Below are 20,326 nucleotides of genomic sequence, written 5' to 3'. Positions count from 1 at the left end.
CCAGCACTATAAGCCTGAGGAACTCAACCGCCAGCTCGGCTACTGACTCGAGGAGCACAGGCAGGGCAGTTGTAACGCTGTTGGGAGGTAGGTATGTTAGCATTCTGCACATACATACCCCACTAATCAACCCATTTGACCCCCAATGTCCAACTTCACCAGAAGGGACTCACACCTGACAATCTCCGGAGCAGGGATCCCACGAGGAACTAGGGACTCTCGGATGATGACTGCCATTTCCCCACCCCTTCCTTGTGTCGCTGCTGATGTAGCAACTGAAACCCTTCTGGGCATATTTCAGTGAGGGGGATTCCTTCCTCATGGCCCAGCCAGGTCTCAGTAATACATGCCAGGTCTGCCCCCTCATCTAGCATTAGGTCCCGGACGAGGGGAGCTTTGTGAACCACAGACCTGGCATTTAGCAACAGCAGCCTGAGACCAGGGCCCTGACAACTCTCGCCATCTGGTCCTGGAATAGAGCTGACAGGGCCAGAAGGAGGGATCGCTGTGACGTAGCGAACCCTCCTTCCCCGGTAATGGCTAGCCCTATAGCTCCCGTCAAACCTGCCTCTCCCAACTATGACCGGGATGCACTGGCCCATTCCCGCACCCATAGACCCTACTTACCCTCCCGAAGCCTCCGTTCTCCCCGGCAGGCCGTTCATACCACACATTCTAGGGTGAGAGGCAGAACCGGGCCCCCATCCACTTCTGCTGGTGCACTCAGTGGTGGGGGCTACAGACTGCGCTCTCAGTCTTCCCATCTATACCGGCCAAGCATTCTGCACATACATACCCCACTAATCAAATACAATTAATACAATACAATAGCTAAAAAATTCATTAATTTTAAAAACTGTGGGATCATTCAACCAACACATATGTACCACATGCACTCCCCATACAAAAAGAGAAGAAAAAGAAAATGAAAATTGCGCAGTTGATTTTAAAAAATGTGCAAGTTCAGCTAAATTTGTTGGTGGGTTCGCAGGAAGGTCCAATCTAGAGATAGTGTCCTTGAGGTAATGGTAGCCAGCAATAGTCGGAACAGGGTAACAAGATCAAAAAGTCTGGAAATCCAGGGGTCCAGAATCCAAGGTCCAAAATCCATAGGCAGTCCAAGGTCCATAAACATAAACAGAGGCAGGGAGAGCCAGGTGGTGCGAGTAATAGGTTTTAGTAGTTGTAGAAGCTTTTCAACCATAACAGGGCAGAGAAAAAAGCCACGATGTAAAGCCAGGCAATTCAAATGGAGTGGGGGTGGGGGAAACGCCTGGAGGGATTGTAGAAATAGCTGACCCCTCCGTCCAGCGCCACATAAGCCAACCAACCCACTCCGAGGAAGTCGACTGCGGGCCAAAGTAGTTCTGAAAAACTCTGGGGGCTCTCCCACTTCGAGAAGGGTAAGGACAGAGGCCGCCGGGACGCCGCAAACCAAGATACGATAAGAGCATGTGAGGGGGGGGGGAGCTGCGGCAGCAGTAGCCAGGCCAGCTGCTTGATTCCACTCAATGCCATCCAGATGACCGCCCCCTCATTGGTGGGATGATATTAATATGGCTCCAAAGATTCTCCTGAGTTTGTCTAGACCAGAAATAAAGTCCCACGTCCAAAAACCAAGCTGGAAAACACCGGCGTTATTCAAAGCCGCCGGGGACGGAAAAAGGCACTTCGGCAGCCAAACAGGCTAGAAACCAACCCAAGGAGCCAACCCTCCAACAAATCGACTGGCCAAGGTCCCCAAGTCATATTTTACCGGACAGCTCCTTCCTTGCGGGGCTCACTGCTAGTAATCAGATGTTTTTCGGGCGGTTCTTTCTTCTATCCCGCTGGGGGTATCGGCCGTTCTGAGAGCTCGCACATGCGCAGAAAAAAAAAAGAGCAGGATGTTGCTAATGTAAACAAAGATGGGTAGAGTAGAGTAGAGTAACAGAGTTCAAAGGGGCCTTGGGGGGGTCTCCTAGTCCAACCCCCTGCCTATACAGGTAGTCTTTGACTTACAGCAGTTTGTGTAGTGACTGTTCAAAGTTACAGCAGTTCTTAAAAACAGGACTTATGACCATTGTTCACACTTATGACCATTGCAACATTCCCCCATAATCACATGATCAAAATTCAGATGCTTGGCAACTGCCTCATTTATGACAGTTGCAAGGTCCTGGGGTCATATGATCACCTTTTGTGATCTTCTGATAAGCAAAATCAATGGGGAAGCCAGATTCACCTAACAAATGTGTTGTTAATTTAACAACTGTAGTGATTCATTTAACAAGTGTGGCAAAAAAGATAGCAAAATGGGAGAAAATTTACTTAACAAATATTTTCCTTAGCAATGGAAATTTTGAGCTCAATTGTGGTAATAAGTCAAGGACTACATGTACCATTTTAGTATAGATACAGAAATAGAAACAGAAGCTCCCATATTTCTTTGCAGTTGGCTATTGTGCAATTATAGGTCATAGCTATAGGCATCTTTAGACTCCAGAGGTCTAAACCATAATCTTAGTTGATTATAGCATATACTCCTTGGAATGAGTATGCCATTCATCTAGAATGAATGGCAAGTCCCTAGAGTGAAATTTAGATTAAGATTCATGGTCTTTCCCAACTTGCCTCTAACCAAGAGCATAAACATCAGGCAGCATACAAATTTAAATTATCATCATCATTATCATTATCTATTGTTTCCTTATGACATTGTCTTTATCATTTGAAGACTTTGGAAAAACCTAACAATTCACCAGGAATTGATGAAAAATATTTCTGCTCCCAAACTTCAACTTGGATAGCACAAAGAGAGCAACTTTTTCACAGGCATACTTCATCTTTCTCAATATTTGTTAGTGCTTGTCTTTCCTGGTTTTAATTTCAGGTAGAAATTTGAAAAGTTTAAAAGGGGAGGAAACAACCTGCTTCTGGGTAAAGCATCAACTTCTAACCAGCACTTTATTTATTTAGAATGTTCCTGGGCTCCAAATAGACCCTCCTAGAATAAAATGGTCAACTGCAAATCTGGAAAGAGGACATACAGGACAAAGAGGATCTGTGCATGTGCAGGATGGGAAATGGCTGCCAAGCGTTACCGCTTAGGCATACGAAAAGACAAATGGACAAAGTGAAAGGGACTGAGACTCCAGATATTGCAATAGGAGGTCTTGGCAGGAGATCAGCTACTAGACATCACAGGGAAGTGATTACCTGGGGGGGGGGGCTCGTTCTCGGGCAGCCCCTGGACGGCGGCTTCGGCTTCGGTGTTCCTGTGTTGGCTGGCGGCGGCGACAGCGGCGGCGGTACTGTGTGAACAGCGGCGACGGCGGCAGCATTGCGCGGGTGGCGAGCGCTTTTGGCTTCGCTGCCAGCTTTTGCTGCCGGAGGAGACGGCGGACTGGTCCCGGACTGTACCGGTGAGGCGGTTTATGCCTCGCCCAAAGGAGGGAGTGGTGAGCGCTGGGGTTCAAGTGGGCTTGTTTTTGATGTACCTACTTCCCAGCTGTGCCACAACAGCCCTGCCCACGCTCCTAGAGTCAGTATCCGGGTTGGCAGTTGAGTTCCCCAGACTAATAGTACTGGGGGTCTTCAACTTGCCGTCTCTGGGCAAATGCTCTGATGGGGCGCAGGAGTTCATGGCTTCCATGACAACCATGGACTTGACCCAAGTAATTCAGGGTCCGACTCAGAGCAGGACACACACTCGACCTTGTGTTTCTTTTGGGGCAGTGGAGACGTGATCTTGAACTAAGGGGGATAGAGACATTGCCCTTGTCATGGTCAGATCACTTCCTGCTGAGGCTTGACTTTCGGAAGCTACTCCCCCTCCGCAGGGAGGTGGAGCTGATTAAATGGTTCCACCCCAGGTGCCTGATGGACCCACTGAGATTTCAGATGGAACTTGGGGAGATACCTGACTCTCTTGCCCACACTCCGACAGACTCCTTGGTCGCCACCTGGAATGCAATGGCAACTGAGGCTCTGGATCGGATTGCCCCTTTGCGGCCTCTCCGCGGCAGTGGATCCAGGAGGGCACCTTGGTTCACCAAGGAACTCCGGGAGATGAAGTGCCAAAAGAGACGCCTAGAGCGACGTTGGAGGGCTAGCAACTCCGAATCTGACCGAACACTACTAAGAGCCTTCACTAGGACTTATTTAGTGGCGATACGGGCGGCAAAATGTGTACATTTTTCCGCTCTTATTGCGTCCGCAGAATCTCGCCCAGCCGCCCTGTTTAGGATAACTCGCTCCTAAAAGGGGAGGATGCGGGGGAACCTTTACAGGGGCGGGCTGAGGAGTTTGTTCAGTTTCTGTTGGACAAAATCACTCAGATTCAGACAGACCTAGACTCCAGTCTAGGGAGGGAAGGTCTTGCTCAGATTTCCTGGAACGAGTTCCAGCTTGTCACCCCTGAGGAAGTGGACAAGGCCATGGGAGCGATGAGTGCCTCCACCTGTTTGCTGGATCCATGCCCCTCCTGGCTGGTCTCGACCAGCAGGGAGGTAACACGAGGCTGGCTCCAGAGGATTACTAACTCGTCTTTGCAGGAGGGATCTTTCCCGCAATCCTTGAAGGAAGCGGTGGTAAGACCCCTCCTTAAGAAGCCTTCTCTGGACCCAGCTATTTTCAAAAACTATCGTCCGGTCTCCAACCTCCCTTTTTTAGGGAAGGTTGTTGAGAAGGTGGTGGCCCTACAACTCCGACGGACCTTGGATGAAGCAGATTATCTAGATCCCTTTCAGTCTGGATTCAGGCCTGGATACTCCACCAAAACCGCTTTGGTCGCGCTGATCGATGATCTCTGGCAGGCGAGGGATGGAGGACACTCCTCTATCCTTGTGCTCCTTGACCTCTCAGCGGCCTTCGATACCATCAACCATGGTATCCTTCTGCAACGGCTGGAAGAGGTGGGAGTGGGAGGCACCATTTTACGGTGGTTCTCCTCTTACCTCTCCGACAGGTCGCAGTCGGTGTTGGTTGGAGGACAAAGGTCGACCCCTAGGCCCCTTAAATATGGGGTGCCACAGGGCTCGGTCTTGTTCCCCCTCCTATTTAACATCTACATGAAGCCACTGGGTGAGATCATTCGTCGGCATGGGATTAAATACCATCAATATGTGGATGATACCCAGTTGTATCTCTCTGCCCCGTGCCAACTCAGTGTAGCGGTGGAAGTGATGTTCCAGTGCCTGGAAGCTGTCAGGGTCTGGATGGGGGTAAACAAACTCGCACTCAATCCTGACAAGACCGAGTGGCTATGGATGTTGCCCCCCAAGGACAGCCCAGTTAGTCCATCCTTATGCCTGGGTGGTGAAAATCTACTCCCCTCAGAGAGGGTCCGTAACTTGGGAGTCCTCCTGGACCCGCAGCTGACGTTAGAACATCACCTGTCGGCTGTGACCAGGGGGGGCCTTCGCCCAGGTTCGCCTGGTGCACTAGTTGCAGCCCTATTTGGATCGGGAGGCACTTCACACAGTCACTCATGCCCTCGTCACCTCAAGGCTTGACTACTGTAATGTGCTCTACATGGGGCTGCCCCTGAAAAGTGTTCGGAGACTACAACTAGTCTAGAATGCAACCGTGCGAGCGATATGGGGTGTACCAAGGTACACCCACATTACACCTATCCTCCGCGAGCTGCACTGGCTCCCTATTGGTCTCCGAGCACAATTCAAGGTGCTTTAAAACCCTACATGCCCTAGGACCCGGATATCTGCGAGACTGTCTTCTGCCACATACCTCCCAACGACCGATAAGATTGCACAGGGTGGGCCTTCTCCGGGTGCCATCAGCCAGACAATGTCGGCTGGCAACCACCCGGGGGAGGGCCTTCTCTGTAGCCACTCCGACCCTATGGAATGAACTGCCCCCAGAGATCTGGGCCCTACCCACTCTCATGGCCTCCGAAAGGCTATTAAAACCTAGCTATTCTGGCAGGCCCCGGGCTGTTGACCTCATGACTGAGGTCCAGCCCCGATTGGACTGGGTCTATGATGTGGTTTTTTTAATCTATGTTTCTCTGTTTTAACCCTTCTATTTTTTAAATGTATTTGTTGTAAGCCGCCCGGAGTCCTTCGGGATTGGGCGGCCTATAAATTCATTAAATCTAATCTAATCTAAAAGAGGAAATGTTTGAGTTTCCTCCTTTAAAATGGCTGCATTTCTGTAAATGGGTTTGCCATCTGCCCTGCTGCACCTGAAGTGGTGACATGGGAGACATTAGTATGCTGGGAATGGTGGAGGAAGTGTCCATGAAGAAGAGGAAAAAGCTAGAGAGGTTTGATAAGTGCTGGGTGCACCATATGCAGCAAAGACAGTTGAGAAAGATTAGAGTGGCTTGATTGAAGAATATCCAAAGGAAAAGGTTTGGAATGAGATCATTGTCAAGGGACTTGGCAGTAGCTGCAGTAATAGCATCTGGAAAAGGTGGTGGCCAGCGTGACTCAGTTGCAGCATTAGAAGCCACATAACAGACTTGGGGGAAGATGGAAATGCGGGAAACAGCTTATATCCCTGGCAAGATTTATAGAAGCCCAGAGAATCTACTAGCCTTGGAAAAAACCAGTGTTGGCAAGTTTTAGAAAGGAGATGCAGGGACCTGGCAGAAATATCCAATGCAACATCTCAAGTATAACAGCAAGCTAGAGTTAGATGATTCTAGAATCGGTGCAGCATTATGACTGCTTCAATTTGCAGAAGTGCAACTATTAATTGACTTGATGAGTCAACTGGATTGCCATTTGCTCTGAAAACTGGGGGGAAAACCCATACTTTGTCTTAAAAGGACTGGACGTGGCTCCCTCTTTTGTGTTACATTGCTCAAACATTGGTTTGGGACCATTCAAAGACACGAGAGACCCACTTGTGATATCCAGACAATAAAATTACAGTACCACCTGTGAAGTAGGCAGTTAAAATTCTGAAAGTCTAATTGTAAGTTCAGTCATTTGTTGTGGTAATAGATCATCAACTATTGATATGGTTTCAGAAACTTTTTGAACACTGTCTGAAAAACTGTAGAACGGCCAACATGATTTGATGCAGCCTTCCAGTGACATTTTAGAAAGCCTCAGAAACATTGTGACAGTGGTCTGTGCTATTTGGAGAACGGTGTGGGCAGTCTTGGGAAGAAGGCCTAACCGCGGCAGCATCTGCCTTATATACAGTTGCAAGAAAAAGTATGTGAACCCCTTGGGATTACGTGGAGTTTTGCATGAATTGGTCATAAAATGTGCTCTGAACAGCATAGTGTTATGTGTTTTTCCCAAACAACTCAATTTTGGTTTCATCTGTCCACAGTATATTTTGCCAGTAGTGCTGTGGAACATCCAGGTGCTCTTTTGCAAACTTCAAACGTGCTGCAATATTTTTTTGGGATAGCAGTGGCTTCCTCCGTGGTGTCCTCCCATGTACTCCATTCTTGTTTAATGTTTTCCTTATTATAGATGTGTCAACAAAAATGTTAGCATGTGCCAGAGATTTCTGTAGGTCTTTAGCTGCCACTCTAGGATTCTTCTTCACCTCATGAAGCATTCTGCGCTGTGCTCTTGCAGTCATTTTTACAGGACTACCACGCCTAGGGAGAGTGGCAACAGTGCTGCCTTACCGTGGACACATGAACATCAAGGCTTTTGGAGATACTTTTGTAACCTTTTCCAGCTTCATGCAAATCAACAATTCTTGATCGTAGGTCTTCTGAGAGCTCTTTTCTGCAAGGCATGATTCACATCAGACAGTGCTTCTTGAAACCAGTAAACCCAAAACAGGTGTGTTTTTTTAAAGGGCAGGACAGCTGTCAGCAACACATCCAATATCATCACACTGATTGTAGTCAAGGTTGGCTCACTCCTGGCTCCAATTAGCTCTTGGAGAAGTCATTAGGTTAGGGGCTCGCATATTTTTTCCTCCCTGCACTGTGAATGTTTACATGTTATGTTCAGTTAACATCTAATGTTTGTGTAGTATTATTTTCAGCAGACTGTGTTTTTCTATTGTTGTGACTTAGATGCAGTTCAGAGTACATTTTATGACCAATTCATGCAAAACTCCACGTAATCCCAAGGGGTTACATACTTTTTTTTGCAACTGTAGGACCGGGCTGGGTACATCTCATCAGCAATAGGAGAAAAATAGCGAAGGTCCTCTGGGGCAGCAGTGCTGATAGACAGCAAAGTATTAGGATGAATGGAGTGCAGGGCAGCAAAAGTAGAAGGAATGGTTGGGGCTTGAGGTGGTATTGCTCAGTGGCCCTGGGGCTGAAGTAGAAGCCTGGGGTTAGTGGTGGTTGGATGAAATTACGTAAAGCCTTTGGCCTCTACTTCAGCTCCAGTACTGCCACTGCTGTTGAGGAGTGCCACTCTGCAGGACAGGGATGGGGAGGGGAACAGTTGGAGAGCCCTGGCAGTTGTAAGTGTGGAGAGGCTATCAAGTGCCTGAATTTTGATTAGGTGACTATGGGAGCACTGCAACAACTGTAACTTCAGGGACCCGGCATAAATGCCATTCATTCAGTGGTGCTGCAACTTCATACAGTTGCTGAACAAATTTAGTCATAACTCCAGGAGAGCCTGTAATGGTTCTCCCTGTGACTTCCTATGGAAGTGAAAGTTGGACTTTGAAGAAGCAGGATAGGAAGAGTATTGGGTTGGAGAAGACTCCTGCGAATACCAAGGACAGCCAAGAAATCAAACTAATGGATCATCAAACAAATCAATCCAGAATTCTGAATCAAGGTGCAAATCATCAGGCTCAAATTATCTTACTTTGAACACATTAGGCAAAGACCTGTCTTCCTAGAAAAAGCTGTAATGCTGGGAAAGATGGAGGGAAAGAGGAGAAGAGGATGGCTAGCAGCAACGTGAATGGACTCAGTTACAGTGACTACGCAACAATAGAAAACCTGAAATATCAGATTAAGAATAGATCATCATGGAGAAACCCTATCTATTTGGTTATTAAGAGTCAAGACTGACTTGATGGCAATCAATCAATCAATCAATCAATCAATCAATCAATCAATCGAGCTGCAGTTCTTGAAAGTTTATGGTTTTTAATAACATTTGCTAGTCAGAAAAGGGATTACCAAAGTCTTGATTTTTGCCACTACAGACTAACATAGGTGGCCTCCCACTTGCTAGCTTTTTTGTGATAGTGCCCACAACATAATCTCAACATACAAATTGCCCATTGTTGCTTTCCTACTCCTATCCTGAGATTGAGACTCACAAAAAGATCCAGGAGAACTTTTCAGATGACCAGAATCTCCATTGTGCTTGGGGTCACAAGATTTATCAAATAATAACATTATTCCAGCTCTTCTTGTCTGGATTTATCTTTTTTCCTGAAATAATTCTCAGTATACAGTACACTTTGGTGCTTTTTATGTTGATTTATCTCTTTCACAAAAAAAAACCCCACCTCCTGAACTTCGAAGTTCAGGAGTCCCTTCAGGAACAATCCTTTTCAAAAGCAAACAGCCAAAAAGAATACAATGCTGAGAGATGATCTGCAACCAATGTATGGCTGTAGAGCTGACTTATAGCCTTGGTCTTCATTACTTTGTGATCTCAATGTTGGAATTGATTGCATGGGCTTCTGGTTAGTTTGGTTTTCAACTCCTTGTGTTTCATACTCATGAACTAAATTCTGCTGGCAATGACATTTTAGCCTTTTGCCTCCAGTGGTGAGATTCAGCCAGTCCGCACCTAGCCGGGAGAACCGGTTGTTAACTTTCTAAGCAGTTCGGAGAACCAGTTGTTGGAAGAAACCACCTTTTGTTCCCCCCCCCCCACTTTTCAGGGCTAATCCTGTAAGGAAGGCAGGAAGGAAACATTCTGGTGTTGTTTCTAGCTTAATCTTTAGTGCCTTGCTTACAGAAACTGCCTTTCCGGTTAACCCTTATTACATTGTAACAGCTAAGATGAAGATCCCATTGACCTGAGTGACGTTGAATTGGCCATGCCCACATGGTCACATGACCACTGAGCCACGCCTACTCAGCTGGTCATTAGGGCAGAGAACCAGTTGTTAAATTATTTGAATCCCACCACTGTTTGCCTCTGACTTGTTTCTCTTTTCTGAACAATAATTTATAAAAGGGAAGCAGGAGAAAATTCATAATTGAAAATGTACTAGACATATTTGAGTTGGAAACTTAAACTGTCTTTTGGGAGTTAGTGGGTGGCTAATACAGCCTCACCAGACAGTCTTTCAGCAAATAGTCCTTTTGGGACTGACCATTTTTGCAGCTATTCTGCTGGTAGGCAACCAGGCTATAAGTACACTCACAACAGATGCAGAATCCAACAGCAACCCTATAGCTCAAAAAGGTTGGAGACTCCACCATGGCCTCTTGGCACACATTACATAGCAGTAGGGAGAAATCTTCACACAGGGTTGCTTATAGTGAAATATGTTTTCACCCCTGCCATGCAGTATATAGTTACCTCTCTACACACATACAGTAGACTTGTATTGTGTCTCTCTCTCTACCTCATTCTCTGCAACACTAGAGTTCGGCAGGTATGAATCTCTTCAATCATGCCAAATTAAGTCCACTGTTTATTTTCCATTGTGACTTGGCAGCTGTAACATGAATATCTTTTATTCTATGTCAGGATAAATGCTGTGCCCAAATATTTGTTTAGAGTTACTAAATGAAAGAATGCAATAGATAATAACCATCTGCAGAGCACTATGCTGCACTTCGGAGTCATCCATCTTAGGATAATTGCTTTGTTGCAGCAAAGGAACCCTCTGTAATAAGGGCTTTTAGAGAATAGAATGTTCTGCTTTTAGAGAATAGAACATTTGCCAACCTTTATTTTGTCATCTTAGTTGGCTGTTTTCTTTTTTGAGTGGCAACCAAGTGCTGAATCCAAATGCAGACAGAGAGACTCTTTAAACCCACTTTAACTTAGTTGTCGCTCTATGGTTATAAACTACACATATTGTATTGTTGATTAAAGAAGTGGGAAGATTCTGGTTTAGTCTTATAAAAAATAAACTAAAAGCATTTTCAGGTAGCAAGATTAATATGCATTCCTTGAATCAATCAGAAAAGGTATATCAGCAAAAATTACATTGTTTGCGCAGGTCACTTAGTCAGTTGAGCTTCATGTATCTCTGGAACAAGGTTAGCAAGTGGTACCGACCTTACAGCTTTAATAAGGAAATATTTCAAAGCAGTGATTGGTTAATTCTTTGATTACTTTTTCTTTTGTCTCTTTATCCAGCACCATCTGCCATTAGAAAAACAACCATCAATTTGTCTTCATACACATTGCAAGGCAGAGCTGAGGATCCCTGGGCATAAGCTTGAAATGGAAAGTTTGATTAACCATGTTCTGAGTGAATACAGAGTTACTTGAATTTCTGATTAGGGAATGCCAGTCTTTCAGAAGATCAATATTCCCATTTATTCCAGAAATATCCGTCTAACAAGTTGGTGAGGTGGAAGAGGGAATGAGCTTACAGGAACACCAGCAGAGCTTCCTCCTGCTTTATCTCATGGCCCAACTGCGCTCTATTGATTTATTGGATATTAATAAATAACTACTGCTAGTACTAAAATAAATATTTACTGCTAGTGCTAGTACTATTTCTAGAAGAAATAGCCTGGCTAACAAGTTGGTGGGGTTAAGGAAGATAGAACATGGAGCAGGAGTGAATTTGTAGGCACATAATCAGAGCTCCCTTCAGCTTAATTTCATATACTTTGTTTGCCTGACAGTTAAGATTTTTTAAATTTACAAATTCTAAGAATGCTGGACTTCCAGAAAATCAATAATCTCATTGTTAGAAAGAGCCGAAGGGGGACAGAGGAAGAAAGTACAAGTCTTATCAATCTCAGAGAAGTCCTGCTGCACAGGGATTGTAGTGCTGAGAGCAAGTGACAAGCAATATTTGGAACTATTCCAAGCAATACTTTACTATACATGGGCAAAATGGTACAGTATTTTCCCCCAAAGTCTTTCACAGTGGAAAATGTGTCTATGCTGAAATCCTTGTTGACATAAGTAGTTGAAAAATTGTGATGCTCTCATTTGTGATGGAAGCAGCATGAAATTGATGGCAGAACCTGAATCTGTAGCTTCTGAATGTTTTCTGTACCCAGCTAAGAGCCTTTCTATTCTTGTTTTTGGACTTGCTTCCTGTTCTTCTAGCTCAGGAATATCCTTATGTCTCAGGTTCTGGAGGGTTAATGAAAACAGCCAAACACAGAAATGGTTTGTAAATGCAGTTTGTATTCTTCCTCCGGCACGAACTGACCAACAAAACACTATGGCAATGAATAAATGGGCAACAAATAAGGCAATTAATCATGGATTGTTGTCAGTCAGTTATCAATAGCTTTGTATTTTACTCAGCTGCTTGTGGAGGAGTGAAGCCTGGTGAGTCTTGGCAGCTGGCCTGGTTTTCTCTCCTGAATGGCAGCTCCAGCCCTCTGGGCTGGCCAGAGCTGACATGCGGCCTCTTACCACAGAGACAGCATTTGGGGAGCTAAAAATTACACTCAATTAGGAGTCGAAGGACCCCTTCCCCCTGGTTTTGTGGGATGTCTGCAGTGGAATCTCACTATCAGGTGGGGCACCCTACAGTCCTTGCTATGAACCCACAATGCCTCCGACGGGATAACCTTTTCATAAAACAAGGTATTGTAACCGTCCTCTGTGCCACCTGGTATCTAGTATATCTTGCACTACATAGTGCTGCTCCCCATCTACAGTAACCGGGGCTGGCGGCTGTAGCCAATCTCCTTTGATATCAGATGCATGAACTGATCAAAGCAGGCTGCAGTGGAAGACTAGATGTGTTTTCCCCAGTAGAGGGGGGAGTCTTAGCTGCACTATGACTGGATTAATAACTAGCATGATTGGGAAAGGCCCAATGAATTTGGGCCCAAGTTTCTTACATGGCAACGGCAGCCTGAGATATTTAGTGGAGAGGTATACCCTCTGGCCTACGTGGAAAGGTCCTTGCGCCTTCCATCAGCACTCTTTTTATATGTGACAAAAGAATGACATCACTTTCCAAACTTTTTGCATCCGGGCTATCCACTCCTGCAAGGTCGTGTCATCTGGGCGCACCTGAGGACACTCCGGAATTGGGATGAACTCCTGCCCTGTAGCCACATGAAATGGGGTAAGCCCCATACTTTTGTGCACTGAATTGTTATATGCAACCTCTGCAAAGGGAAGGAGTTCAGCCCAATCGGTCTGTTGGTACTGGACGTTACATCTTAAGTAGTGCTCCACCATCAAGTTTGCTCTCTCTGCAGCAACATTGGTTGTGGGGTGGAAGGCTGTACTAAGTCCCTGTGAAGACCCCCACCATTGCCACAAATCTGTGCCAGAACCGGGCAATGAATTGCACTTCCCTGTCTGAAATTATCCTTTTGGGGATGCCATGGAATCTATAGACATGGGTAATAAACAATTTGGCCAGTTTCCTAGCAGATGGAAGGCCAGTACATGCTACAAAATGAGCATGCTTGGAGAACAAGTGTATTATTGTCCAAATGACCTTGTTCCCTTGGCTGTCTGGTAAATCCACGATGAAGTCCATGGGTTTCTGTTCTCATGGCTATAAAAGGTGGTGGGGAAGAGACAGGGCTGATGTCACTACAACACGACATGCAGTCTTGGGGCTCCAGGATTGCTGTTGATATCTCTGCTGCTGGATGGTCCTTTTTGGACCTAAACTGTCCCGCAGAGACAGTGATAGAGAAGGGCACATCCTGCTGATCTCAGGGGCATCGCAAAGCCCCTGGTCGATCCAGGAGAAGCTCTTTTTTCCAGCTACAAGAGAAGCAGTCATTGAAGCTGCACAACGTTGGGACAGCCCTCTGCAACAGAAGTAGAGCAGGAGAGAGAGAATGTGTCAAAATTTCTGAGAAAAGTTTTACTATTAGAGAACACCCAAAAAGTCTTAGAGCAAAATTAAAATTGAAGACAGAAGACAGTAAGTGGCGAATTAAACTTGAATCAGAATTAGCTATCTTTTTTTAATTGATTTTTTTTAAAAAAACCTTTTACAAATGTTTACTTCCCTCCCCCTACCCTCCCCACCCAAACCCCACCCCTCCCAACCTTCTCTCCCCCGACTTCCCAGAACCAATACAGGGTATAAATCTTTAACAAAAATATTCTAAAGTAAACTTAAATGTAAAAAATTAATATCCTCTATCATTTGAGCTTTAACTCCTCTTTGCTAGGCTAACTCTAAACAGATTATGTCATTCCTTGTTGCCTCAGTCATAAGCTATCTGGAATTTCTTAGTCCCATATTTATTTTGAGTATAGTCAATCCATCTTCTCCACTCCAATTTATATCTCTCATTGGAATGGTCCTTGAGATATGCCAATATTTTAGCCATCTCTGCTAAGTTTGTTACTTTTAATGTCTATTCTTGAATAGTAGGCAAATCTTCCTTCTTCCAGTATTGCGCCACCAACAGTCTTGCTGCAGTTATTAAATGCAAAATTAAGTTAGTCTCCATAACTGTACAATCAGTAATTATACCTAACAAAAATAACTGAGGGGTAAACTTTATCCTTTTTTAAAGAACATTTTGCATAATCCACTATATTTTTATCCAATAACCTTTTTACAAGTCCACCATATATGATAGTATGTAGCATCAGCACAATCACATCTCCAGCATTTAGGTTGTAAATTCGGATACATAGAGGCCAGTTTTTTAGGATCTAAATGCCATCTATAAAATATCTTATAAAAGTTTTCTCTCAAATTTTGGGCTTGTGTAAATTTTACATTTCTTACCCAAATCTTTTCCCATGTATCCAACATTATTGGTTCTTCAAAATTTTGTGCCCATTTTATCATACAGTCTTTAACTAATTCTGCATCTGGCCTGTAACTGCCCGTACTGAAACCATGTTTGAATTACCTTTTCCTCTTTTAGTACATTCAAGGGTTTTAGTTGTAATACACCTCTTTCTAAGGTAAGAAGCTGTCTGTATGTAATTACATCTTGTTTTTGTACTATATTTATGTTTTCTATTGCGTGTCTAGGAATTGCCCACATAGGTATCTGTTGTGACTCAGCAGACGTCTTCTGTGAGTCTTTTCGGGATGCAAGATTACCAATGCAGCTGGGGCTCGTTAGTGGCGTATTCTGGTGATAAAAGGACGGATGGTGCCACGCCCTGGTTGCAGGAGTCAACGTTCATTGGTTCGTTCAGCATTCATCGGTCATGGTTTGTGAGAGAGACTTGGAGAAGTGCATTGCTTTGTAAGAGTTTTGTTTTGTATTCTGTTATCTGGTGAGAGACTTGGTTTATGTTTATTTTTGGGCTCGCAGCCAGTCTGAACCGAGAACTGATAAAGAGAGTTCCTTTTAAGTTTGTTTGCCTGTCGTCTGTTAATGAGCAGAGAAGGGGGGACAGAACAGGTATCTTATCATTTAGTTTATATTGATATTTTTTCCAGACCCGCAGTAGAGCATTCCTTAAAATATGACTTTTAAAGTTCTTATCTATCTTTTTGTCATATAGCAAATAAGCATGCCAACCATATACCAAATCATGCCCTTCGATATTAAGTATTCTATCATCTTTTAAATTAATCCAATCACTAATTAGCGATAAAACTACTGCCTCATAATATAGTTTTAAATTTGGTAATTTCAAACCTCCTCTTTCACGCACATCTTGCATTATTTTTAGTTTAATTCTTGGCTTCTTCCCTGTCCATACAAATTTATTAATGCCCTTCTGCCATTCTAGCAAATTTGCATCTTTTTAAACTATTGGTATCATTTGAAAAAGAAATAAAAAATTAGGTAAAACATTCATTTTCACTGCTGCTATTCTTCCCATCAAAGATAATTGTAATTTTTCCCAATTTTTCATCTCTATCTGTATGCTGCGCCATAGTGGCTCATAATTATACTTATATAGTTTCCCATTTGAGGTTGAAATATAGACTCCTAAATACCTAACCTTTTTAACTATTTCACACCCTGTCATTCCTTCTAATTCTTCCCTTTGTTTAGTGTTCATATTTTTAACTAGCATCTTTGTTTTCCCTAAATTTATTTTAAATCTGGACACTTGGCCATATTGATTAATCATATTAATTAAAATCTTACTAGATTCCTGTGGTTGGGTTAATGTTATAACCAAATCATCTGCAAAAGCCGGTACTCTATATTCTTGATGTCTAATCTTGATTCCCTGTAAATCATCTGATCCCCGTATTTTGTTCAACAATAATTCCAGAATTATAATAAACAGTAATGTGGGGTAGAGGACAACCCTGCCTTGTACCTTTCTCAATTTTAAATGGATCTGTTAAACTTCCATTGACTATGATTTGAGCTGTTTGTTCCTGATATATTGCTTTAATTGATTGTAAAAAAATGCTCTCCTATTTGCATTTTTTTGCATTAATTTCAATAAAAATTGCTAATTCACTCGATCAAAGGCTTTCTCGGCATCTAGAAATATAAGCGCAGCAGGGATTTGGTTATTCTTTCCCAAATATTCCAATATATTAACAATTTGTCTTACATTACTTCTCATTTGTCTCCCTTGTATAAAACATGTTTGATCATTATGAATCAATTGCTGAATAACCAACATTAACCTATTTGCTAGTATTTTAGTAAAAATTTTATAATCTATATTGAGTAATGACATAGGTCTGTAATTTTTTGGTTGAGTAAGATCTTGATCCTCTTTTGTGTTAGCTATCTTTAACTTCATTTTTTTAATGGATGGAATTCTTAAAAATGCCTCTTATTTTTTAAATTGGACTGGTCTCTTTTTTCCTTCTTCTATTTTTCCTTACTTTTTGTATATGTGGATCTGGAATCTCTTTTTGCAACGTTCGGATGGATTGCATCTTTTAAGCATTTTTTTTCCTCAAGTTCGGAACAAAGAAAAGGGTAAAAGTAGAAGGAAAAGAAGTAACACTGCCACCTAGAGGCTTGGAAACACTAATTCCTATGAACATTTGACTTATATTTTATATCTCAAAGTCCTTGATTTTGTTTATTAAAAGGAACAGTGGGACGAGGACGATTTGTTTATACAGGTGCTCTTTTGGAGTATTATCAGTAGTTGGACTGGAGTAAAGAGAAAGCCTGGACTTGAAAGATTATAGTGAATTTGTTTGAAATCTAGCAAAAAGCCTTGGATGGTTCAGTGGCAGTGCTTACAATCTGGAAAAATGGTGCAACATGAAGAAGAAAAGGAATTAACATTGCAAAATATTATGCTAGAAATTAAAAAAATACTAATAAGTACAGAGAACATTGAAAAGAGTCTTGAGAGTATAGAACAAAGAACAGAAAGAATGGAGGGAAGAGCTGAGAATATTTACAAAACAATGATGAAAATTGAAGATAGAGTTCAAAAAATTCCAGAAAAACATGAACAAAGTGATAAGAAAATTGTTGACATTGACAGCAAACCAAGAGTGGAGGGAGATGATATGTGTGGAATATTGAAAGGAGAGGTTGATGAACTGGATTTCTATCTCAGACCTCAAAACATGGAAGAAGAAAAGGGATAAAATCTGGCAGAAACAATGAGAGTAATTTTGGCAGAAGCACCAATGATACCCAAAGGCAAGCTGATGGAAGGAACAGATGGAGGGCTTCGAGTTCTTAAAAGATATGCAATGAACAACAAGTTGCCAAAATAAGTCCACATGAGATTTATCAAGAAAATAAATAGAATACAGATTTTACAAATGGCAAGAGATATTGGATGGCACTACTACTGGAAGTATAGAGGATGATGAAATGAAATGTTACAATAAAATTAAGTTAAACTTAGTTAAATGTTGAGTATTATGTATAAGACAAAGTAATAATAGTTATAGCCCAATAAATGATTAACAAGGATAATAATGCATATATACACTAGATTGATAATATGAAATTTTATATAAACTGTAAGTGGGAATATAAAGATGTAATACCACTGGATGATTTAAAGATGATGTAATGAAATGCCATAATATAAATCTATTCTAAATTTAGCATGCTTCACATAAAAAGGATGTAATAATAGTTATATTCAATGAATGTTCAATAATTATAATAGTTGTATACATATATATTAGATTGATGATATGAATAATGGAATGTGCTGAAATGAGTAAGTTGACATATGAAATTAGAATACAAGAAGATAAACAATTTTATAGAAGCACTATAATAATAATGCATATAAATATAGCCGACTGATAATATGTGACTTTATATAAAGTTTAAGTGGTGATTATGGAAAGGATGCACAAAAATCTTGTAACCAATCGACACACTGTATGTAATGGAAGACATTTTTATGTCTATGTTTGTTTAAAAATAAAAAAATATACATTAAAAAAAGGTTGGTGGGGAGCACCAGGTGGCAGCTCTGACAAACTGTCAGGTTCCAACATTATGTTTATTACATTGACTGCATGTTTAAGATTTCCACATGGTTTTTCAATAATCTTCAAGTTTGGGGTCTATGAAAGGCAATTCTAAATGAATTTCTTTGTTCTCCTATAAGTACTTAATTTGGAGATATGTTTCTAAGATATCCATCCTTCTTTCTGTTTCTAAACACCTTAGAAATGTTTATTTCTCTCAACTGATGTGTTACATAGCATATCTTGGAAGGACATTCATTCCCATGCTTGTTATATTCATTGTTTCTTATTTTAAATGTACAATCAGCTCCATATAAATAGTTAAACATGCAATTTGATTTGCAGAAGTATATTGTATTTAATTTTGTACTTTGTTAGGAACTGTGCGCATGCATGCTGAAAGTGGGTGCCAGTAAGTATAATGCAGTGGAAGCATTCACAGATTAAAAACAAACCATCTCAGAAAAACCACTGCTATATATGCAATAGCTTCCACTATTCCACTAGCTTTCACAAATAAGGGACAATTAAAAAAACAAGCAAGCATTTTTATTTCATGAGACTTAGAACTGCACACAATAGCAAAACAATAGGACTTATAACCACTTCATAGTGCTTCACAGCACTCTCTAAGTGGTTTATAGAGTCAGCATAATGCCCCCAACAATCTCATTTTACTGACCTCAGCAAATGGAAGGCTGAGTCAACCTTGAGCCCGTCAGGATTGAACTTCTTGCAGTGGGCAGAGTCAGCCTGCAATACTGCATTCTAACCACTGCACCACCAGGGCTCCAAAACATATTAACATATCCAAGAACATATCAAGATCAATTGTGTTTAATTTAGTTTCTTCCCCACAAATCTGATTGTTGTAAAAATGTAGAGAAATCATGACAGTGTATTGTTTCTGATGATGTTGCAAACAACATATCTTTTATTTTCATGGATGGCTGATTCTAACTCTCCACCCATAATTCTGCTGTCTTTCCTATTACAGACCAGATGATGTATTGCTACAACGTACACATGACGAATCGGTTCTTTTGCACTGCTTCCTTTGGCCAGTGGTCACATTCCTGGTTGGAGTCCTAATTGTGATCTTGACCATCTGTGCAAAGAGCTTGGCTGTCAAAGCAGAAACTATGAAGAAGAGGAAGCATTCCTAAATGGAGGATACCCTTCAAGAAAGAATGAGGGAATGCCAAATGTGACTGACTTCTCTGGTATTTCCAGCAATGCCCATTCCCAGTGTATTGCCAACTGCTGGTCTGGCTGATGCCTAGATGACCATGCTGTGACATGTTAACTAGTTGTTTCTGCCATTATGAAAGCAAGTGTGTTTTTTTCCATTAAATGATCCTAAGATGCATCAAACCTTCATTCAAACTTAATGAAATCAAAATCTCTGATGGAGTGGAGGACAAAGTGTGAAAACCCAAATTGTGGTTAACTTCATCTTAGTAAATTTATCTTTCTTAATGCTATTATTTAGTCTTGAATATTTATTACTTTCTTTCTCATAGACTGTATTTCTCAAATATTAAAAAGTGATTGTTTTTATTAGCATGTGTCCTTCTTTTGTGGGAGTGATTTGCTTTAGGGTCAAAAACAAAATATCACAAAATATCAGACTTACGGATTATTCTTGAAATTAACCATTTAACACTCAGCATATCGTAAAATTATTTTGGGAATTGAAAATTGACTTTTGAGATGATTCATTTTCTATCTTGCAGCCACATTTTCTTTCATATGTATTTCTTTTTATGATGAAAATTCTATTGCAAATTTATATTTCTTACCAGGCCTTTTCCTGATTGTTACTCAAAAAGTAACAGAACAAGATTCTAGGACCCTAAGTAATTTTTTATTTTTTTCAACTATTAGAAATGGCATAAGTAGAGCAGAAAATTAACAGATGGCAATTAGAAGCTTCCAGCCTTATATT

General features: G+C 41.9%; 1 protein-coding gene across 1 annotated transcript in view; it reads left to right on the top strand.

Annotated features, from left to right (window-relative positions):
• Positions 1-19,725, top strand: part of KCNMB4 (potassium calcium-activated channel subfamily M regulatory beta subunit 4) — a 31,787-nt gene extending 12,062 nt beyond the window's left edge. Inside the window, exon 3 of the mRNA XM_032222095.1 lies at positions 19,376-19,725. Coding sequence (XP_032077986.1) covers positions 19,376-19,544 — 169 coding nt within the window. The 3' untranslated portion in view covers positions 19,545-19,725. The remainder of the gene's footprint in view (positions 1-19,375) is intronic.
• Positions 19,726-20,326: the final 601 nt, after the last annotated feature.

This window comes from Thamnophis elegans, chromosome 7 (genome assembly GCF_009769535.1).
Source record: "Thamnophis elegans isolate rThaEle1 chromosome 7, rThaEle1.pri, whole genome shotgun sequence".
NCBI classification, from domain to species: domain Eukaryota; kingdom Metazoa; phylum Chordata; class Lepidosauria; order Squamata; family Colubridae; genus Thamnophis; species Thamnophis elegans.
This window is presented reverse-complemented; position numbering and strand designations above follow the sequence as displayed.